Source organism: Branchiostoma lanceolatum, chromosome 15, assembly GCF_035083965.1.
Source record: "Branchiostoma lanceolatum isolate klBraLanc5 chromosome 15, klBraLanc5.hap2, whole genome shotgun sequence".
Taxonomy (NCBI): Eukaryota; Metazoa; Chordata; class Leptocardii; order Amphioxiformes; family Branchiostomatidae; genus Branchiostoma; species Branchiostoma lanceolatum.
Window position 1 is genome coordinate 1,084,444 of NC_089736.1, and position 24,071 is coordinate 1,108,514.

The 24,071-nt window shown below is 41.1% G+C and overlaps 1 protein-coding gene across 1 annotated transcript in view; it reads right to left on the reverse strand.

Annotated features, from left to right (window-relative positions):
- Window positions 1-223: 223 nt before the first annotated feature.
- LOC136420717 (kalirin-like) overlaps window positions 224-24,071 on the reverse strand; it is a 60,198-nt gene continuing 36,350 nt past the window's right edge. The window contains exons 21-34 of the mRNA XM_066407806.1: window positions 13,773-13,895; window positions 9,653-9,755; window positions 8,819-8,907; window positions 8,025-8,133; window positions 7,323-7,561; window positions 6,703-6,822; window positions 6,132-6,323; window positions 4,988-5,188; window positions 4,295-4,408; window positions 3,900-4,022; window positions 3,272-3,463; window positions 2,783-2,953; window positions 1,273-1,452; window positions 224-640 (exon numbers count right to left, since the gene is read on the reverse strand). Of these exons, the coding sequence (XP_066263903.1) occupies window positions 239-640; window positions 1,273-1,452; window positions 2,783-2,953; window positions 3,272-3,463; window positions 3,900-4,022; window positions 4,295-4,408; window positions 4,988-5,188; window positions 6,132-6,323; window positions 6,703-6,822; window positions 7,323-7,561; window positions 8,025-8,133; window positions 8,819-8,907; window positions 9,653-9,755; window positions 13,773-13,895 (2,358 nt within the window). The 3' untranslated portion in view covers window positions 224-238. The remainder of the gene's footprint in view (window positions 641-1,272; window positions 1,453-2,782; window positions 2,954-3,271; window positions 3,464-3,899; window positions 4,023-4,294; window positions 4,409-4,987; window positions 5,189-6,131; window positions 6,324-6,702; window positions 6,823-7,322; window positions 7,562-8,024; window positions 8,134-8,818; window positions 8,908-9,652; window positions 9,756-13,772; window positions 13,896-24,071) is intronic.

The window sequence follows — 24,071 nt, forward strand, 5'->3', positions numbered from 1 at the left end:
GCTTGTCCTGCAGGTCGGCTGCATCCTCCAGGTTGGTTCCCAGGTCGGCTCCGCTGCTGGGGAAAATCTCCCAAACACAACAAACAAACAAACAAACGTTGTTTACCTCTGCTGTCGGCAGGAACTTCCTGAGCTTGTCCTGCAGATCGACTGCATCCTCCAGGTTGGTTCCCAGGTCGGCTCCGCTGCTGGGGAAAATCTCCCAAACACAACAAACAAACAAACAAGCAAACGTTGTTTACCTCTGCTGTCGGCAGGAACTTCCTGAGCTTGTCCTGCAGGTCGACCGCGTCCTCCAGGTTTGTTCCCAGGTCGGCTCCGCTGCTGGGGAAAATCTCCCAAACACAACAAACAAACAAACAAACAAACGTTGTTTACCTCTGCTGTTGGCAGGAACTTCCTGAGCTTGTCCTGCAGGTCGGCTGCGTCCTCCAGGTTGGTTCCCAGGTCGGCCCCGCTGCTGGGGAAAATCTCCCAAACACAACAAACAAACAAACAAACAAACGTTGTTTACCTCTGCTGTTGGCAGGAACTTCCTGAGCTTGTCCTGCAGGTCGGCTGCATCCTCCAGGTTGGTTCCCAGGTCGGCCCCGCTGCTGGGGAAAATCTCCCTCTCCAGACTCACGATCCACTCTATGGTCTGGGGACAACACAGATATAACAGGTTTGTTAATTACTGCAGCCAAGTCTATCCTGTATATTGTATAGTTATACACTCACCTGATAGTGTATAAAGTTAACTATAAAAGGTAACATTTCGGTTCTTCTCCATGTATTATCATACAACATTATAAGCCATACAAATGCAATTGCTTGCTTATACTTTTATCAAGTCATCTTAAAAATGGTCTGGTGAGTTCTCTAGAAGTTGTCACGGTTATTTCCGATAGTTACACAAGCCAGTATATGGATGCTGTAACTTCTTTGATAGGATTTGTGTTACATGAACTTTACAAAAGTGGAAAATATCAATATGCTGGAATAATTTCCAGATTGTATCATTCTGTTAAGCTGAATAAATAAATAAATAATTGACTCCTCATGCCATATGAATTCTGTTTCTTTGATAGACCTTAAATTCACCTATCTGACAGGCCATAAACTCGCAATATCAAAACTCAGCAGTAAGTTTAAACCATTTGAGTACACAGTAGACTCACCTTCCTGACTTCCTCCATGAAGCGTAACCAGTCCACTGAAACATTTGTCACACCTAACCTTCGCACACCCAGCTGCAGGTGTTTTAATAGTTTGAGCACACAGTAGACTTACCTTCCTGACTTCCTCCATGAAGCGTAACCAGTCCTGTTTAAACTCCTCCTCTGCCTGCAGCTTCTGTTGCCAGCTGGTCCGCTGGTCCTGGATCATCCGCTTTCTCTCGCCAAAGTGCTCCAGGAGAGTCTCAACGCACAACACCGCACGCTCCGTATCCAGCTGGGGGTCGTCTCGAACCTACAGGTACAACAAACAGTCATGTATTCATCTGTAAAACTTCTCTAGCTGGGGGTCGTCTCGAACCTACAGGTACAACAAAGAGTCATGTATTCATCTGTAAAACTTCTCTAGCTGGGGGTCGTCTCGAACCTACAGGTACAACAAACAGTCATGTATTCATCTGTAAAACTTCTCTAGCTGGGGGTCGTCTCGAACCTACAGGTACAACAAAGAGTCATGTATTCATCTGTAAAACTTCTCTAGCTGGGTGTCGTCTCGAATCTACAGGTACAACAAAGAGTCATGTATTCATCTGTAAAACTTCTCTAGCTGGGGGTCGTCTCGAACCTACAGGTACAACAAAGAGTCATGTATTCATCTGTAAAACTTCTCTAGCTGGGGATCGTCTGGAAGCTATAGGTACAACAAACAGTCATCCGTACAACATCTCTAGATCTGTGTGTAGCTTGGGATCATCTCAAAACTACAACAGATAGTCATGTATTCATCTGTAAAACTTCAGTTTCACCGAATTCACCGTATGGAAAATTGGCTGATCATTGTTGTGACAAGAACTTCCTGGCTTTCCAAACCATACTTTCAATTCTCCAAGTATCCTGTTACACCACTTCCCTTCCACTTTGCAATATTCACATAAAATAAATATGGATGGACTCCAAGACGAACAGGCAAACGCACAAACTGATAACAAAACCTTCGTTTTCACAAACTAAGGAATGGCACAGTGAGAGCCAGCAACACATAATGTCCTGAAGCCAAGTTGGAATCAAAACAAGAAACATTCCAACAGAACTATGACGCATTTCTTTGAAGCTAAGCACCTTGAACACATCTGGCAGACAAAATTACAGCCTTAGGAAAAGTACAAACATTCCTGGTAAGAATTTACGACTTGTCTTGGTATTTAAAGATCTTCAGGAGTTTCTAAGATTGAAAACAGTCTGAGACACTCCTGTGAAGTTCCGTTCTTTGATTTTTGAAGCAGCTGCCAAGCTGTTTAAGTACAGAAAAACATTGAGCCAGCCACAAAATGTTAACCACAGAATCATTTTCAGAAGTAACACGACATGATTTCCCTCTAGTTCCAGTGTTCTGAAGTAAGGATCTGGTCACATTCGTAGGTTTACAACAGCATGGACATTTCTTGGGCAGTCATATATAGTGGATGTGATGTGCAAACGTTAGCTGGTAAGGGTAGTTGTTGATATTCTAATCCTCAGTTGGTTCTGTCATTTAGCCTCGCTGAAAATCCAATGACAAAAGAATCGTATGGCAAATGTGCCATGTTTTAAGAAGTGGAACAAAACATTAATAAAGCACAACCTACCAGTTTGACTTCTGACAGGAACTCTCGCCCCTTCCTCTCCATCACGGTGAAGGCCTCCTGAACCTCCTTCCACTGGTCGTCATGGCGATGGATGGCGATCTCCAGGCCCTTGGTACCGTCCGTCGGAATCCGCTTCAGGAGCTCGTCCAAATCATCCATCTCATTGGCCAACTGGGAATGACAAAAGAACGGAATAAATGAGGGAATGAAGGAAGGAATGAAGGGATGGATGAATGGATGGACGGATGGATGAGGGAATGAAGGAATAAAGGAATGAAGAGATAAATGGATGAATGGCAATCTCCAGGCCATTGACATAATCCAATAGCACACAGTTTAAAGGTTAAAGTACAAACTTAAGGTTAAAGAGCATGACCAGCCTGAAGCGTTTCCTGGCGACCCTCCCCACGTAGCCCCAGTGAGCCTGGATGTCCCGCGTCTTCATGTAGGGTTATAGGTTAAAGTATTAGCTTAAAGAGCATGACCTACCCTCCTGGCCAGCTTGTGGAAGGCGACGTAGATGGCGCCCAAGCTGATGCGTTTCCTGACGACCCTCCCCACACGGCCCCAGTGCGCCTGGATGTCCCGCGTCTTCACGTCGCACTCGTGAGCCTCGACCGCGCCAGTCTTCATGAACTCCTCCGCAGCCTGCAGCACGATGTCCACCTGCGGCTCTCGGTCCTGAGGGGAACAGAACCAAATACTGACTCTTAAAGCTTGAAATGTGTTGGCGTAACGGTGTGATTGGCCCAGAACGCAGCGGTCCTGGGTTCCAATCCCCTAACATGCCACCAACGATGTGCCCATGGGAAAGGCACCTTACATGACTTTCCTCACACTATCTAGGTGTAAAATGGGTACCTGACTTCGGTTGAGGAGGTAAGAGGCGGTGGAAGGAGAGAGTTGGGCTTGGCCTTCCAATACCCTGCCCTAGACACAGTGGATAACAACCCACTTCCCCCACGGCCTCAAAAGGCTATGGGACTACCTTTACCTTTTTCGTTTTTAAATACATTGTCTGTTTTTGAGTATATTGTCATGATTGTACAGCTGTTTCAGCAATCATTACAAGGAAACAGACAAAAGTCATCAGAAGGAAAGAGCTCCTTGGGCTCACCTTCATGTCCTTCTCCAGCCGTTCGTGGTTTGACAGGAACTCCAGCGCAGCCGGCAGGATGGTGCCCAGGTCGGCATGCATGGCCAGGAAGGTGTCCACTACACCTGTCAGCCAGGTGAACAGCTGTGGGGAACAGGTAACACAGGTGAGACAGGTAACACAGGTGACACAGGTGTGCAAACTACCAGGTGTGTCCATGTTTGTCTCATTTGGTACACAGGACAAAAGCTGGAGGTGTACTTTCTTTCTTTTTGCTGTTGAAAACAGTAAAACAAAACATTGATGATGTAGGTACTAGTAGGTCACAGTCGTTCATGTGAGAGACATTACTAATCCATACCAAGTTCCTATCTTAAAGTTTGATACAATTGTACCACGTTCTGTGCAGATCTTACATGTGCATGTCTCTCCTGGAAGACCAGGAACATCTCCCCCTTCTGCTGTGCGTCCTCCAGGTGCGCCTGACATCTCTCATCCAGCTCCTTCTTCCACCCCTCCAACTCATCAACCTGGAGGAGGACGGGGGAAAATCAGTCTTCTTTTCTTTTTATCAAAACATGACTGCCAACATTGTAACTGGTTACATTACAACACTCCTAGCATCACTCCTTCTGAATGAGTTTGAACAGAGTCAATCACTTTGGAAAGTCTGGCATCTCCAACACTGCTGTTCCAGTTTGTTACTATCTCTCCTTTCATTACTTAATATCATTTCCTTATCCTAGTAAATAAGACATCGCATGATGATGTCCTCGACTGTACAATTGAAATCATTCATGATGTTCTGACAAGAGTTTTGTATACTGATGTTTTCAGCAGCAACCGTTGTGTTCTGTAATTATCATAGAAGCTCATCTGTGTTGGTAGTAGTCATAATACAATGCTAAACATTCTTCAAACACTAAGGTATTCACTGATCAAACTTTCAACGAAGGCAACAGTGGTCGTTGAAAATATGATCCGTGAATACCTTAGTGTTGAAAGAAAGCTTAGCATTGTATTACAGTGTGTTTCTGTGAATTTCATTTTGATTCAGCTTAAAAAAAAACTGCCATGAAATCAACTCCTGCATCTGAAACTCGACTCACCTTCTGCTCTATCCCTGCCAGTTGTGGCTTCCCTCGACCAATCAGATCGATGAGGATGTACCCATCGCGCAGCGGGGGGGAGACGGTCTCCAGGATCTCGTGAGCGAGCGACGCGTGCAGCATGGCCAGCTTCGCTGTGGAGTCCGCCTGGCGAGTCTGTACTGACAGCTGGATGTCTATGGACTCCAGCTTCTTTATAGCCTAGGAAACAGGAGAAAATGCAAGTTAATTCAAAAAATAAAATTGAAAACATTTGGTGCATATGGACAGTGCCCATCTCTGTTTCTATAGCCCTTGGGCCACACAGGTCACTTGGTAATTGAGTGTGTTTAACTCCCATACTCTTTCTCATAAATGCTGAATCCTAAGCAGAGTAGGCATGCACAAGAAGAACAGGAGCTACAGGGAATTATTTCCTGGATGCATAAAACTGGTTACTTTGTATTCAGAGAGACTGGAAAATGTGATCAACATCAATCAATTATCCATATATGCAAATGATACCTATAGGTATTTGAATAGGCAAGAGAATAATCAAGTAGGAACTCGACATTTTCTTATACATGCAAAATACTGCACAGCACTTGAAGATGCATGATTGTATGAGTTTCAACAGACAATTCTTTAATCTAGCAAAAAGTCTTTGATCTAGCAAAATTTTGCTAGATCAAAGACTTTTTGCTAGATTAAAGAATTGTCTGTTGAAACAGGCATGAGAGAGACTAGAGCTACAAGTATCTTAAAGAAAGGATAAGCGTCTTACCTCCCCTGCCTGCTGGTAGAAGTCGAAGGCCAGCTGCAGGTACTTGGTTCTCCTGTCCAGCCGGTCCATGAACGTCTCCCACTGGACTAAAGCTAAGAGCATCTTAAAGAAAAGAGCAGCATCTTACCTCCCCTGCCTGCTGGTAGAAGTCGAAGGCCAGCTGCAGGTACTTGGTTCTCCTGTCCAGCCGGTCCATGAAGGTCTCCCACTGGACTAAAGCTAAGAGCATCTTAAAGAAAAGAGCAGCGTCTTACCTCTCCTGCCTGCTGGTAGAAGTCGCAGGCCAGCTGCAGGTACTTGGTTCTCCTGTCCAGCCTGTCCATGAAGGTCTCCCACTGGACTAAAGCTAAGAGCATCTTAAAGAAAAGAGCAGCGTCTTACCTCCCCTGCCTGCTGGTAGAAGTCGCAGGCCAGCTGCAGGTACTTGGTTCTCCTGTCCAGCCTGTCCATGAAGGTCTCCCACTGCACATGCAGGTTCCCCGCCATGGACTGGATCGTGGGAGAGTCGTAGTGACCCCCCACGATGAAACTCTCCGCAACACGCAGCAGTCTCTTGACTTGGTCATACATCGGCTGGGGAACAATGGGAAAATACCAACAGATGTCCTGAACAGCTTCAACATGTTTGATGAGTATGGCAGCAATGTCATTAATACTAGCTGTTGCCCTCCAATTAATAAAACATTTGGCCTGGTTGTGCATCAGCTCTGGGAACATTCAGAAGACACTGGTGAATGTCCTGGACAGCTTCAAGCTATTAAAGGCAGCAATGCCATTAACTTTAGCAGAGAATTGTGATCAGCTTCCCTCTCAATGCCCACGATAAAATACTCTGCAATGTGCAGAAATCTTTTGGCCTGGTTGCACATAGCTACATAGCTGAGGGAACATTGAGAAGACACATGTACATGTAAGTAAGGAAAGACAAAAGAACACTGAACGGTGTGCAAACCTTGGCCTTGTCTGTTATTTCCCTGTGCAGGTCGATGAGTATCTGTGTGGCCGGAGCGTTCTCTCCCAGATTACTGGCGTTCATGTAGCTCTCACCCTGGCTCTTGTAGAATGCTGTCACCTGGAACAGGAACAAAGAGTTAATAGTAGCTCAATTCTGTTTTACTTTTAGCTGGCAGAAAATCTCTCCTTTCACCAAAGGACAGAGTCACAGACAATGTGAACTGTGCAATACATTGCAGATATAATCTCAATGCTCTATTTGACAAGCTATTAAGAGAGTGCTGTAGAACTTTTCTAGACCATTGGCTGAATTTTTCAAAGCTTCCGTTTCTTCAAAATTTTAAAGAAACAAGCCAACAGAGAATCAAACACAGGACAGTACACAGTTATGAGATACATCATTGACCTCCTGTTTCCATATGCACCATTTCTCCAGCCTGAGCTTCTTCAACCGACCGACCGACCGACCAACCAACCAACCAACCAACCAACCAACCAACCAACCAACCAACCAACCAACCAACCAACCAACCAACCAACCATCCAACCAACCAACCAACCAACCAACCAACAATCACAAAGTCATGACTAAACATAGCAATGAACCACCCAACTTACATCATTGACCTCCTGTTTCCATATGCACAGTTGCAGTGACTTCTCCAGCCGTAGCTTCTGCAGGGCCCAGACCTCCTCCATGTGCCTGCGCCTGTCGTGAAGGTTCTCCAACATGTGCTCCACTCCATAGCAGGCGGCCGTCGTGGCGTGTCTGCTCTCGATGTGCGACCCCATGTCCTGCATCCGGTCCAGCAGGACCTGGCCGCGATTCATCGTCTCCATGGAGGCTTCCAGAATTTCTGGAAAGAGGCGAACAAAAAGGAAACACATTCATTTGTATAAATAGCTAAGCTTGCAGAACACTGTCAGTGTCTTAGTGAAGACATTTCTAAGTTTTTTGTGTAGACATTTATCAACACAAAAAGACAGAGGGTAGAAACTTCTATTCACAGAAGTAGCAAGATGAGCTAGATTGACTGAAAAGTCTATGATATACAATGTCATGATGTACAGTTATCAACTGCAACTATGAGTGTGAGTTCTTTGTAGAACTTGTTAAGCTGCAAAACAAGTTAGAGGACAAGTCAATGTTAGAAAATTTATGAAAAAAGTGTGCATACTGATGAATGCTGGAAAACAGTATTCTTTGAGTTGGTTTTCACACTCTTGCGAAAGATTGCGGTTATCCATAAAACCATGTTGCCTAGCTGAAAAGTCTCCCCCTAGTGTCCAGCTAGTATACTGCAGGTGTTTGTTTGTTACCTTTTTTGGTCTGATGATGCTTCTGCAGCTGCAGCCTGATGGTGTCGACGTCCTGAGGGAGGGTGAGGGGGCTGAACAGCCGGTGGGCCATGTTCAACTTGTCTGTGAACTGGACATGGAGGAGGGGAGAAAATGTCAGTGTATGGATTGGCAGTCTCCTCCTTCGAGAAGAACCGAAGAGCTGCCCTAGAGGAGAAGCGCAGCAGGAGGAAGAACCGCACCGTCACGGCACCAACCCAAGAGTCATTCTTCCCCTGCAGCCGCTGTGGCCGAGTCTGCAGATCCCGCATCGGACTCATCAGCCACCAGAGGGCGTGCACCAGACGTGGACAGAACCCCTGAAATCTTCGTCAGCGAAGACAAGCCAGAGAGGATTGCTGTAACCTTATTTATGCTGAAGTACTGACAGAGGCAGCTTTTTCTGGCATCAAGTTGTACAATTGGTTAAATTTTGCAAGTGCAAAATTAATGTACAATCAAACCTGTGAGCACAATGTACATGCAGTATGTTCAATCAATGGCATTGAAGAAAATGGTCACAGTCAACAGGTGGTTACAATAGACAGGATGTTTTAATGCTTGTGTCAATGGGAAAATAATCTAACGGACCACCAAAAAGCACCTACAATGGCCTGGTGATCCTTCTACATGGACAGATGGTCACTACTAGTACAGGGTTGACATTTAATGACATTTACATTTGTTTACTACTAACCTAGTTCTTACTAACTGGGTGAGAAGGAAGGTTCTGAAGTAAAAGGGACTTCAACAATGAAAATAATAAGTTTTCTTGCCTGTTTGACACTTTCATGAAAGAGTATGGCAGCATCCAGCAGCAGTCGTCTATCCTCTAGCTGAGCGTTCAGGTCCTTCCAGGCCTCACCTGTAACAAGCATCGCTCTCAATCAATCTTTAACTTTCAAATCGATTAATACCATTCAGTACTATAACAGTATTTCATGTCCAATAAATTCTTATCTTCCCAATCTATAGTGTGTGTTGTACACATTCTGTTTCATAAAATTACTGAAATGTTACAGTAGTGGCATCAGCAAGAAAGGCTGCATCATTTTTGTGTCGGCCTAAAAAAAGTTTACGCTCTTGGTGGCACATGTGCAGATGTTGGCACATTGTCACACCAATTCAGTGTGTTTTTTCTGGCACACATTTTGACAGATTAGCCAAAGAGGCTCGGTGGGCGTCACTACACTGTCATGGTAGGAATATCATGTATAGTGATTTTCCCAAGGGCACAACCTCAGGGCATGGTGAGTATTGAATTCAGGACCTATTGGTTCTGAGTTCAATGCTCTAACAGTTGCGCCACACCGACGACATTTTTTTTTTCGTTTCAAGGCATTCTCATTTGAGGTGAAGTAGCTAGTGGTAGTGCAATGCGGCTTCGCTACAGCTCGCGATTTTGGCCAAGCACACCGGGTCACCCCTACTCTCCTCGATAAGTGTGTTGGGTTCTTTTACGTGCAGAGGTTTGAAGCTTGAGGCTAATGCCTGAAGCTCCCTCATACACGGGGCCGCCGGCTTTACGTCACCATCCAAAATGATGAATGCAATCCCTTACATGTCCGACCTGGAGTCAACCCAGTTAATTGAGAAAGACAAGATCTTACCGAGAGACTCGGCCATGGCTTCATACACGTCCAGGTCCGGCTCCTTATTAATAACCACGTTGTCTGCCTGGTGCAGTAGCTCGTTTACATGGCCTTGTTTACCCTAAACATGTAAACAACAACAAATTAATGTTAGTCCAAATTTAGACAACATTGACTGTTGGGTCGCACTGTCTTCATTTTGGCTTGTAATTAGAAATATCCGGCATTTAGTGAAAAAGACGAACAACATATGAAAAAAAAAAAATCCACATTTAGGAACAGTGATGATGATTTTCATACTCTCATTTTCATTTTCATACTCTCATTTAGATCATAAACACATATAATTGACAACAACAACAAAACTGTTCAGCTGTGGAAACTAAACATTTGGGGTTAAAACAAATTTCTCTATAGAGTCATGTGGTAGTCCTTGAAAAACAATTGATCAATTTTGCTTTTCTTTGAAACACCATGTCTCTGAACTTTCCTATTTTTCATGAGACTCACCCATCCCAACATTACCCAGAATAAAAGATACCCCCTTGTTCAAGCACTGGATCTATTTCTTTACCCAGCAGTTCAATGCACAAGTACACATATCCCTTCCACTGTTGGCAATCCTATAGACAGTTGTACGTGTGCATACATGTACATAGCACATACGTTGTACCAAGTGTGTGTACGTAGCACATACTCTTCCGTTTAAACTGTTTATCAAAATTGTATTTCAAACTACGGACTTTTATAATATCTAGCATTATGTCAGTCCACACCTGTTTGACAGCCTGTAGAAACCATGTAATCAACTTATACTATAACACAAGTACATTGTGTGTAAACAGACTCATACTTGCTCAATGGGAAAGATTGGGCTAAGCTAGATAACACAAAACAACAGCCACAAATCTAATACTAGTAGCTTACATGTCATCATCAAAATTTCAAAATGGCAACAAGTCTTGCCCCTGGTTCCCCTAGGAACATAATTCAACCACAATCCCAGTCTCAAGTTCAATATCAGAGCTTTAAACCATACAGGCCTACCTTCATAAAAATTCAGTCGTGACCGTGTCTTGCAAAGCAAGTCAAAATGCAGTACGCAAACGTAGACGCATTACTGGACAACTGAGTTATTTCTTACATCCGACATGTTGGTGTTACATAGGGGGTAAGCAAACATCCTAGAAGTCAAGTGCAGGGTACAATACACAAACATCATGTATAAAAGTTACGACAGTCTTTTCATGGACTTTGCCACAAAGGTATAGGTGGTACACAGACCCTTACTCAAATCTTAAGATTGTATACATATAGAAGAGAGCATTATTATCTTAAGAAATAAAACTTAAGACATTGCTTTCAGACGTAAGATTTTTGAATTACACCTTTGAAGGACATTCTGCTAAACAAAGTATAATGCAGACACAGTGTGCTGATAGCATACCTGCTTGCTCATGCACTGGGACCAGCTACAAACTAACTTACACAAACTCAGAAAAAAAAATTCACAACCTTGGCTTATTTCCAAGGTCCAAAACTACTGCCTTTTGCAGCCTTGAGGAATTTTGGAAACCATATCCATTCCTCGTGTCTAAATCTATCCGCTAAGTCGGGGTAACGAGGCTGGGGGTAAACAGGAGAGGACTAAATTAGGAAAGGTTTGTGGCGAGCACACATTGCAGTTTGGTGGGAAGAGAGCAGGCAGGGGCGGTAAGTGTGCTGGGTAAATTAGGGCTGTTTGACTGGTGGTGGCCGGTCACAGTACACCGACAAGTGTGCCATCTATAGGAGAGTTGTTGACAGGGAATTAATTTATGGTGAAACGCAGTCCTCAATTCCAGACTTGAAAAATGATTGTACATTTCCGAATCGTAGTAACATATTGCACATTGTCCTTTTTTTCAAGTGTGGCAAGACCTTTGACAGACCATTGACAAATCTCTCTTTCAATATTCAATATTAAGCTCTCCAAGATCTACTAATGATTTCTGAATGATTTTTCAAAGGTCTTAATGACCTTCTTGATTAATGACCTCCATGTCTTCCAAAGATCCCTTGATGCTCTTTCAATGATATCTCATGTCAAAAATCTGTCAATCAAATTTCTCTGTGACCTTGCACTGACCAAACTTGTTTTCAAAAAAGTCATACTGATGAGACTTAAAGGCAGTTAATAGATTGTGTGTACATTTTATATACTACTTCTTCTTCTACTTTAGCCTCTAGTAGCAAGCACATCTTGTGCAAGAGCTACGGCCAAGAATCAAACAGCCAGGGTCCGTCACCACTGGATAACACACACTACTAATTAAGGTTGAGAAGTCACAGCGTGATAGAGTCAAGCATTTCATGCTGTTTGTGAAACAAGCTTCAGGAAACTGATCTGTCATTAACGCTCACCCTTACCAACCTCAGTCACAATTCGTGGTCACCTCTGTTTTATTTCAGGTACAGTTGTGTATGGCCATATCAGTTTTATTAGTTGGTTGTTATGTTCCAAAACAATTTACCTACTGGAAAAGTCAGAGTTATGAAAACAAAGCCTCAGGAGCAGGTTCATGCCTTGGTGCACTCAGTTTTATGGAGAGAACATTGTCATATTGAAGTTCTCCTCACTGCGCTATGTTTTTACGATGTCCACTTGCCCACTTATTATGTTTTCACTGTAAAATGTCTGAGAGCCAAACAAATGAACTCATCTGGCATAGCCTCATAGGCCATACAGACTTGATTAAAGTACATGGATAACATCCACTGTGGACAGTTTGCAAAAAGGTTTATACTTAGATGATTTTGCATTAGAACATTTTACAAAATACATACTGATTTTATTAACATCCCATGGCAATTATGACTGATATCCTTTTGGGTGGATTTTCCAAACATGCCAAAGGGGGAACAGCATTTAAGTTCAGAGTCAATTTGAACTATGCAGATTTTGCTCATGATTGATATTTTTGAGATTTCTGTGTTTTGTTGTCTTTTCTATCACACTGTTTGTTCCCCCAAACTGCTCGGCCTGGCCCCAGTTTGGAAATGTGACAGTAGCATTTAACCAGACAGTGTATCACTGGCCACTTCTCTTGGACAAGAAATTACTGCATGCACACATGTCCCCCATGAAATTCATGTTTCTCCAGTTTTATCAGCCCTTTTTGTTTATACCAGCACGGTGTTGCTATGAGTGCTACAGGAAATGAAGACTGTCAGTTGGTAAAGAGGGGCGGTTTGGATTACACATCCTCTGGCAATGGTCCAGAATGTTTATAAGGTTAATTCAAACTCGACAACTGGATAAAAATTCGGAGATTTATTTCTGGACGTTTCGAGTGACATCCATCACTCTTCTTCAGCGTCACTAAAGTGAACTAGCAGAAATAACCAGTACTTATATACAATAACTAGAAAAAACGGTTTTTACATGGCAAATCACACAGTCATGCATAAGCGACATTGTAATGTAAAATAAGTTAGGAAGGTTCCTATGGTAAGACAACACATGGTAGTGACGCTGAAGAAGAGTGATGGATGTCACTCGAAACGTCCGGAAATAAATCTCCGAATTTTTATCCAGTTGTAGAGTTTGAATTAACCTTATATATTGTTTACCTGGATGTCTAACCTTCACAAACGTGTCCTGAATGTTAAAAAAAAATTCCAAAACAAGTACATCTCCAAATGTTTCAAAGGGCAAGGAGCTGTTTTTTGTCTCACATTGGCTCTGACTTCTAAGACATAGAATTCCTACAGAGGAGATTTAGAAAGACTCACTTTCTTTTTTCAAAAGTGTGATGGTGTCTAGAGAGCTAAAGAAAAGGAAAAACGTTTACTTTACAAGACGAAACCATTCTCTTGAAACTGAATCAAAGTAGAACTGTAATTGCCAACACAAAAACTGAACCAAATTTTTGACTGATCAGCTCGTCTTTGTCATTTATAGCAATTGCAGTTCAACTTTGATTCAGAATGCCTTTTACGAACACGTATGAACTTTCAAGTGATGTCTTGAAACTGTTTAAGACAATGAAAAAGAGGAGTCTCACCGTCTGTCTAAATTAGAGACCAAAAACTTTCACTTCACAGATTGACACCATGTCTTGAAACTATTGAAGACAAGGAAAAAGAGCTGTCTCACCTTAAGTTTTCCCATCAAGTCTTCGTGTTGTTTCTTGAGACGTTTTGCCTCCTCCAAGCTCCTCCCGACCTCGAGTAACCCCGGCATGGCGTCTGCTATTCTCAGCTGGATGTCTTGTAATGACTGAAACATCAGGGAAAAAATTAATGATTTAATTATATTATATGTAATTATAAAGTAAATTAACGTTAATTTTTTTTCCTTCGTAGGCACAATGATTTGATCCTGTGAAACCATGTCATACTCTATCTCATAAAGGTTCAAACAAAAATGATAAACATCGGAAGAAAAAATTGATAATTAAAGTAAAAGTCAAAGTTTTTTCTTCAAGCTTGAAGAACACAAAAACTACATATTTTTGCATGACCCAACATTCAGCTCACACAAATTTCTACATTATCAAATTGTATGTCATATTTGACTCAAGGCCAATGTCATGTTTAATTACATAATGTAAGGCCACACCAATGCAATTTCTTGGTAAACGGATTTTTATTTTCCAAAAAAAAAATTTGTAGAAAAAAAATAATCATGAAAACAAAAGGCTGGGCCAGCCTTCTGTTCTCATGATTTTTTTTTCTAATTTTTTTTTGGGGGAAAATAAAAATCCGTTAACCAAGAAGGTGGCCTAAGGTAAGTCTTGCAATATTCACTGCAAGGTTTTATGTTGAACTTCAGGGTTTGCCAAGTGACATTTCCACTGCGAAATTATGTGTGTCTTTGTATACAGATGTACAATGTATGTATATATAGCTGACCCAACAGTGAACTTGTATATAATACTGCCCAATGCCATGTACCTGACCCACTAGTAACCTACATGATAGTACAGTACCTGTATCTGCATCTGTATCTATATAGCCGGTATAACCGCCATTAGGAATAACACACCAGCTGACACATACATGTGCATCAACACGTAGTCAGCACATTCCAGGCCTTGTCGGTCAAGCTCAAGGATCTAATTGACGTTGCCTGGCCTTCAGAAAGCCCAACATGATATCCAAACTTGTCAAGAAGACAAAGAAAAATGTTGTGGAGCTACAACAACAAGCAAGGACAAGGGTTTGGCCAAGGTGGATGTCTTATAAATCTTAGATAAGGGCCACTGACTTAATTTTAATAAAGTGTCACCCTTGGCATATCATGCTTGCCAACAATTTGGATAATTTCAACTTTGCAATAGAAATTTACCCAAATGAGCCAAAAGATTATTAAAGGTTGAAAAATAGCAATAATTTCTTCTGTTCTCCAGGACTGAAACTTAAAATGTATGAAGAAATGTTTTCTATATTATTTCCAACCCAAATATTCAAATGATCAAATGTCCAACTCCTGGATTTAGATATTGGCAAGGAACAAGTTGGAATTGGACAGTCGAAATTTGGGAAAGTCTGATTTTTTTGTCCACCTTTGCATCAGCATAATTTGTACCAACACAGACAAACTTTCAAGCTATAGAATCAATGCTAAACTTTTTATGAGTGTGTGTGTGAGTCCGCCAGACTAAGGATCAATTAATCATCGTGCAACTGATGCTTTACACCGTTTCAGCCCTTCATTCTTTTGATGAAGACATATCATTTTGAAAGCCAGATATAGAAAATGACTAGTACACACAATCTTGGCCTGTATCTAAGATATGGTAGCACAAGGCAGATCCCTACAGACAAACTTTCAAGCTATAGAATAGATGTTAAAATTTTTATGAGTGTGTGTGTGTCAGTTCACCGGATTAATTACAGTCATGGTGCAAGATGCTTTTAAATTAGCACACACAATCTTGACCTGTATCTAAGATATGGTAGCACAAGACAGATCCCTAATTTTCTCCCTTGTCATCAAATTCTATCCGATGATAACAGAGAGAAATACCAGAAGATCTGGGCCATCTATGTACTAACAACTGCTCCCGATAATGTCCGGCATTCAAGGTTAGATTATTGTGGTGTTTATCAGCTTAACTGGACCAACCACTTCCGGCTAGCCTAATGCCAGTGGTCATGTACATGTATCACTAATGTCACACAAATATGGCTGTATCTTTGTTTCAACGCGATACTGAATGTACACAGAAATGGTTTTACATTCCATACATAATTAAGCAGTACTGTATATTCACTCTTAAAACAAAGGGGACAGAGTGTGCATCAAGAAGGCATAAGCCTGGCCTTGAAACTCTGATTTCATATTCCTTATCATAGTACTAACGTCATATAATGACTCTAATAAATAGACCAATCCTGACTGTCCATCACAATTAAGTTCAACCAATGAGAGAATCATCAGGCTTTTATCGGTTTGACCAATGAGAGAGTGGCTGTATATATATGTCCATCAAACATTTACATTTAATGTTTTCATTTTGCATTTCTACGTTTTGACAGAGGTGGGCGGGGCTATACGATATTTCTATCAACTTGGTTGCTGCAGTCCTAATGCCTTAAACCAGGTTATTTTGAGCCCGTGTTCTCCCAGTAGAGGAAACCTGATCATGTAACAGTTACAACATGTGTCCACTCCAGACTGGTGCTACCTTTGTTTGTTGATGTAGGTCTTCCTGGAGTGCTCACATTAAGGGTGACCTCTGGCTTTACTACAATAACAGACAGGCTTCCCTGAGTTTAGATAATATGTGCAGTGAGGTCGAACGCTCAGTGGAATATACTTTGCACAAAAATTGCATCTACCTTCAGCCAATCAGTCTCAAAAATTTTAGAATCTTTGACTAACACTCTGCCAATAGCATACATGTTGTACATGTCATAAGGAAGGGTGATATATATAAATTTTATGCCACCAGCAGCTAAAAGTGCTTCTAACCTCTCAGCAAAAAGCCAAAGCCTAGTTTTCCTCAATAGAACTTCAGCTTTGGCCAAAACTTGTAAGTTTATTTAGTTCACCATCCTCATATGCATCTTAATTGTTTTGCATCTTTTAGATTTTCACAAAACATTTCAAAGTTTTCTTTTCATCATTTGTCATTGGCAAATGTTTATATATGAAGGCATGAAAGTCAAGGATACAAATTGTTTGAATCAATTTACCAACAGGACTTTAATAGACTGAGGGTCAAAATCTGGGTCAAAGTTGAAGCAACTTCGGTGGTCTTAAGATTCCTTAAGTGCCTGCGGCTGCAATCATTCCCTCTGCATTATGGGATATCTTCCACCTGTTGCCGGGGGAAGCCATTTACGTCATTAAAGCTGTTTGACCTTCACTGAGATGGAAAGGTCATTCCATGTCAGCAACTTGAGATCTTTGCTGTGACAAGAGTATCAATTATTGAGATCCAATTAAGTCTAGAACTCTTTCAAGAGACTTTTACACTTATTTTTAGCTGAAACAACCCAAATGAACAAAAAACATATGCCAACTTTCATTCTGTTTTGTGTTTATGGATTTATCAGGACAGTCTCTATATTCTATGGATTTATTTGGACTTCAGTCATGTAATCTGTGCCTTTGTTACATTTTGTATGACCCTTACCTCTTCCCTCATGACCTCAATGAAAAGTGTACCGCAGGTCGATTGGAGTTTTTCATGAATAAAGAAAGTCGCTGCGTCAATAAAGATTTTCACTCACTGAACCAAACCACCCCTGCAGAAGGAAATGAGGCAGTCCCTATTAGCAGGTGCATTAATTAACAAGTGGGTGGTATTTACTAAACAAACATGGCCCTGCCTTCTCATTAACTGTGTCCACACCGAGGGGAAAACAGAAACCAAGGAATGCTAACAACTTACTCCTCCCAAAACTGATAAGGAATTTGTCTTGGAAGACTAGACACACTCTGGCTTTTAACTTTGCTGAGTGAAGTTTCTTAGGGCTAAAGCATATTAATTGTGTGGTTCACATGACATTGCTGCAAGGATGGTGTTTAGAGCAGATAAACTGAAACTGAAGTTTACATGTAGGAATGCTAACATTAGAAGTCATACTCAAAACTAATAAATAATTTTTCTAGGAGGACTTTTTGGGTTTGGCATGTCTCTGGGCTTCCGAGAGAGTCAATGTTGTAGTTTTAGATAGATAAAGGAGATATAATCAAGGAATGAAAGACAGCTAGATTCGTAGCATCTAAGTCCTCCTGAAAACTGACATGGAATTTTCGTTGGAAGATTAGACACTGGGCTACAAAATGTCAATGTTGTGGTACACATGCACAGCAAAAATAGATAAACAGAGATTAACAAATGAATCAAACACAGATTTGGGAATGTTAACATAATCCTCAAAACTGGAAGGAATTTTTTTTCATAGAAGAAGTTGATACCCTGGAATTAACTTGAGTTCCTTTGGGCTCCAGAAGGTAAATGTTATGGTTGACATCACCATTTTAGTAGAGATTCAAGAATACTATCATCTTAGCCTTGAACCTGAAGACTGATAAGGATTTTTCTAAGAAGGTTGGAAACACATGCTCAACTGAGCATTGTAACTTTGTAGCTACAAAAAGGAAACTTCCCATAAGTTCATATCTTTGTAAGTTGTAACCAAGGAGGTCCTTGTTGTAACTAGCTACATTTTGTAAATAGAGACGTAAGAATGCCAGCACATAAGTCCTGCGTATTACTGATAAAGTTGTTTTCTTAGAGATTAGAAAAACGGTGTTTAACCGAGCATTGTGACTTTTTTTAGCTGGAGGGAGTAGAAAGTTCCTGGCGCATATCTTTGTAAATTGTAGTTTTGAACAGCTAAATGCTAACTAACATACATTTAGTTTACAGATGAAGATAGATAAAGATGCTTTTGATTCAAAACATGTCTGAGCATATTGTAACTTTGTAGATTCATAGGAGAAAGTTCCTAAAAGTTTTGTAAATAATGAGAAATATACTGTTCTCCAACCCAAAGAATTACAGTTTATTTCTCATTCTGTAATTTACCAACTTTCATGCTAGTAAGTTTTATCAATTGTAGTTTGGAACAGCTGAATAACATAGATAACATGGTGGAATTGCTAGGATACAGAGTTGTACAGAGGATAGATAAATACTGTATCATAGTGTATGTTTTCTTGGAGATTATAGACATAGGGAGCAGGGTGGCTAGCCTGGATGTCAGGGCTCCCACACTCTACCTTTGCCAACCAAGGGAAGAAGGGAAGGTTGATAAAGGGAGAGAATTAGATGGTTCAGCCTAGCCTCTGCCAGGCTCCACAGGTCACTGGAAAAATCATAGAAATTGGCCAAATAGACGGATAACATGCCAGAGAAGTTAGTCCGCTATAGAAGTTACAGTTTGAGACCTCTAGATCCCAAGGATGGAATATTGGACCCTCTCTCCGTAGCCTACTCCCTATTCACTCTATCTAATAGCCAATTTCTACTTTTCTTCCAGCCATCAGTGGGGCCTGCTAGAGGCTAGGGTCAGCCCTGGAACTACATGACAGGCTACAGGGTGTCCTCTGGGCCGTAACAAATCAGTTCAGTGGTTTGATCCAGGCGGTGTCACACTATATCTTGTACAACAATGTGAGTGATGTGACAGGGGCTAAGTACCGCCATCTGTGCCCAGTCAGGGCTGGTACCCTGCTGAGTGATGGGGTTAGTCTGCAGGGGAACATCATCATTAGGTTTATGCCTGCTGCTACCATACTCCTCACACTGTGGTACACAGAGTACTGTAAATGCATTTAAGTTCGTGTGGTTTTTATTTCACGCTAAGGGGAAAATGGAGTGTTCGCACTGATTTTAATTTCACGGCAGCGCTATAGTCACATACTGCTACAGTATTGGACAAAAATGTTAGCCGTGGTTTTAAGTTCGCAGTGAAACAGTCGAACCACGAACATAAAACCGCCGCGAACATTTCTGCATTTACAGTAACTGACTGAAGCCAAGAGACTGAAAGAAGCTGTTGGCCATCTCCTGAGACATAAAGCTTAGCCTGGGTGCCACCTGATTACTACCACATAAGAGCATCATCATTGATTTATGCCTGCTGCTCCTCACACTGCCTACAGAGGAAAGAAGGAAGGAAGGTAGTCTCTACCAGACTAACTGCACCGGCTATAGGGAGAATATTTGCCAGGGGAGTTTGGTCATCGAGGGTTTCATTTGCAGGCGCAGTTACCCTCTCTCTATAGCTGACTAGTCTCTACCAGACTAACCGCGTCGGCTATAGAGAGAATATTTGCCGGGGGACTTTGGCCACAGAGAGTAACGTTTCCATGTTCTAGGGTTGGCAGATTGGATCTTATCTCCGTAGCCGACTCCCTTCAAACATTTGACTCTATTTCGCCAATTTCTACTATTTTCACACCGACCCGTGGAGACTGGTAGAGTCTAATAGCTGACTCCCTTAGCATACTATTCACTCTATTTGGCCAATCTATTTTCCCAGCCATCCGCGGGGTCTGGTAGGGGATAGAAGGATGGATCAAGGGATCAAGAGAGAGAGGAAACAAAAGGAATCTTGATATAAATAGTGTCAAAGAAGATAATTCAGACAGAATCCCTTTCCCATAAAAGATAGGTTAGTGTTTTCCTAAGCTCCAGTGGTCCATCCCAGCCTATCCCATCCCTGTAGTGATGGACTCCTGATGGTCCCAGTAAATACTGCAGACCATTAACTCAGAAATGTTTACTGCAGAAACTCACAATGAGGAACAGGTGGAACTTTTCCATAGGACAACATAAAGCTGACTTCAGAATAGCAAAAGATTCTAAAATTTACTTTTTACACACGGGGTAACTTTGAATTCCTGACACCCTGACTTGGACACTACTACTAGTACTAAGGACAGACTGCAGTTCAGCTATCACTGTATCAGATCGGCCTTCTGAAGGGATGTTAACAGTCCTGTGTATGGGAGAACTCAGAAGTGTTTACAGCAGAAACTGACAATGAGGAACAGGTGTCACTTTTTCACAGGACAACAACAGAAAAGAATTTGGAAAAGAAGGTTCTTGGTAAAAGAGTTTTAAAATCTATTTTTTTGCACACGAGGTGGAAACCCAAAGGATCCCTCAACCCCTGACTTGGATACTACAGCAAGAGAAACTGAGTTACTGCATTTCAGCAATCAGATTCTTCAGTTCTGTGTATGAAATGAGCCAAGATGTCAAAGCTCTGCAATGTACTTATCATTAAGAGTAAGGCTGACCAAATTCTTTGGTTTATATCTTGTCTCTGAATTATCACTGAGTGACCATAAACCCAAAGAACATGACAGCTTTGCTACCCTTAGAAGTACAGCCTGCCTCCCTCGCCATGTTTACACCCCCACTCCCTTGTTTAACTCCTCAGGACCTACTCAAACACACAGCTCTAATTATACACCTCGCCGTCAGCTGCAAAAATAACTCCAGTAATTTGGGACACTTTCAAGACAGCAACAAAGTCGGCAGCTTACATGTAGGGTTTAGATGACCCTGTTATTTGGTGTGCAAAGTTACTTTAATCAAGAATACACACATTGACAACTTCTACAGGCAAGAACCAGCAGGGCCTCACCCCTACATGTACATACACATATATCAACATTGACCTTTTTAGTTTATCGGAAAAATATGTTCCACAATTTAATACCAAGAGTTTACAGTTTCTTCTTCTTACTTTTTCTTTCTTTCTTTCTTTCTTTCTTTCTTTCTTTCTTTCTTTCTTTCTTTCTTTCTTTCTTTCTTTCTTTCTTTCTTTCTTTCTTTCTTTCTTTCTTTCTTTCTTTCTTTCTTTCTTTCTTTCTTTCTTTCTTTCTTTCTTTCTTTCTTTCTTTTCTCTCCAGCATTTTCTTAACTCTGACTTTCATGATAAAAAATTTTAAGCATTAGACAGCAACATGTCGTAGTAATTAAGCTGAGATCATTAAAAAGCCTTCCACAGTTTTGTTTTTTATTAACTTTCCTCCTTTTTACTTACTTTTTTCGTTCACTGCATTATTTTCTTCATCTTGACTCTGATTTTAGGAACCCTCAAATCTCCCTCAGCAGTTGGCAGTGTCCTGTTTTCTACCAGAGCTGTCTTCGGCCAGCTGGGGAGAATCACTTACCAGAAGATTGGAGAGCGACTGAAACATTTACTGGCCTTTCCAAACTTTGGGGTCAGCTTCGACCCAAAACAGCATCAACTTTCACCCCAAACAGCTTAATACGCAATGATGGAGACCTCGGGTTGTTCTTTCAGGATTCATTATATCAAAAGTGACACCAATTTAATTTCAAGGCTTCAGGAAAAAAATGAAAGAGAATTCATCCACACAATGTACAAAATGTACCTGTACATGTATAACTCTGTTATTACCAACTATGGCATGCACATTTCTTGATACAGCGCAGTACCTGAAAAACTGAAAACTATTAATCATTTTTGAATTAATCTTTCAAAAGGTAAGAAGTAAAAACCAGTTGGTTAATCGATTCCACAATATTGACAAATAGATTTGCTACAATTTTTCAAACAGTTAATCAATTATGATATCAGAGTCAAAAACAATATTTTGTCTTTTTTACACCAAAGATTTGATAATGTTTTCCTACAAGTTGTAGGACATAGCAAGGAGGTTAAAATTTAACCTCCTTGGACATAGTTGCTGTTTAGTGTTTGCTTTGTCCAGTACAAAAAGAAAACATGTAAACTTTCCCTAATTCCCACTGGTCCAGACATGTTTAATGTCCAATTTCCTGTGTGGGCCCTGTTTCTCCTCAGCATTTTTGGCAGAGATTCATAACCTACAAACTATTAATAACTATTAACAAGACATCAGGGGACCACAACAACTTGAACCAAAGGTCAATGGCATCTACCATACTGCTGTGAGATATCAAATTGTGTTCAGGAACATACATGAAGTTCAGAAGCAATCTCGCCTGTTAAGTCTACCATAAGAAAGGAAAGTCTTTAATCTCATTGTTTATTGTCTAAAAATGATATCTAGATCTAATCTTCTGCTAGTTACTTAGGCAAGTTCACTTGTCAATCTTATGTACGTAAGGGAAAAAAAATAAGTTAGTTAACACTTGGTAATTAACAGTAAAGAAACACAGCAAAATCACATCTTTTCAAATCAGCATCATAGGAAAGATAGATTTCTTTACGTCACTTACAACTGAAATGTATTATTACCTCTGGGAAGGAAGTCTACCTCTGACAGGGGTACTGTTTTTGGTTGTGTACATTGTATGATTGTGTGTATTTTCACCTACATGCATAACTCAAGATCATTTTGATGGATTTGTATGAATTTTGGTATGTGGGTAGTTATTGAATTTGAAACATGGCAATCTTGGGCCCCCTAGCAGTATCTTCAGGTATATGCAGCATTACAGGCCAACAGCCCCATCCTGAAAGTAGTATTACAATGATTGCTACACTAGCCTACTGTTTTTAAAGGCCGATCTCAATGACAAGAAGTAATGCAGCTAAATGGTGTGTCACTTGGAAAGAGATTACTCGCCCTACTTACAGTCTGTAACATACAGCTCAGATACACATCTCTGGTCTACTCATGTTCCACTCAGGGGTCATCTGAAAAGTTCACCTCTTTTACAAACAAAATGTATTATGTTTGCTTGACCCCCAGTGACCTTATGTATTGCGCTTCTTTAAAGATACTTGAATTGAATAAACAATTTTTATTTTTGGTCCACACAGATTACTTAGCCATTAAAATCTTCCTTTTTTAGGCTGTTTGCTTAAAAGGAAAAGTCTGTTAGCAGAGACCAAAGTTTTCAGCAAGTCAAACTTACAACAGCAATATAAGTCTTGAATTTCAAAATATAACCATGACAAATACTGATTTGAAAAAAAATATCTCCCTAACACTGTATGCATCCTTAAAGATATAGCTTATGAATTCTTTAGTCAATGTTCCAAGAACCAAGAATAAAATCAATGTCTAAAACTTGAGAGACACCAGAAGCTCATCTTAACTCCTTCAGTTCACACTTTGACAGAAATGTGACCAGAATAATTTCTTTAAGGAGTCTGTGGGGACTTCTTAAGACATGACAGACACGACGACTCCCCTTGGCGTCCCCCGAACTGGCCTACATAACATGTCATACCTCGCATGCCTCTCTCTCAAGGACCTATACTCCCGATAACTTCTTACGCAAACCAGCACATTCCCATAGATTGAGCCAATCAATGCAATTCCTTGGTTGTCAGATACATTGTGTAAAGTAAGATTCAGCAATATGCAAAGATGTGAACAGAGAACTAGGAAGGAAACCTGGGTTTGTGTTCATCTTAGACTCAGTTTTTCTAGTTATTATTTCTTGTGCAAACCAGTGCATTCTCCCAGATTGGGCCAATTCATTTCCTCGGTTCCAAAACATTTCAAAGTAAAACTTTC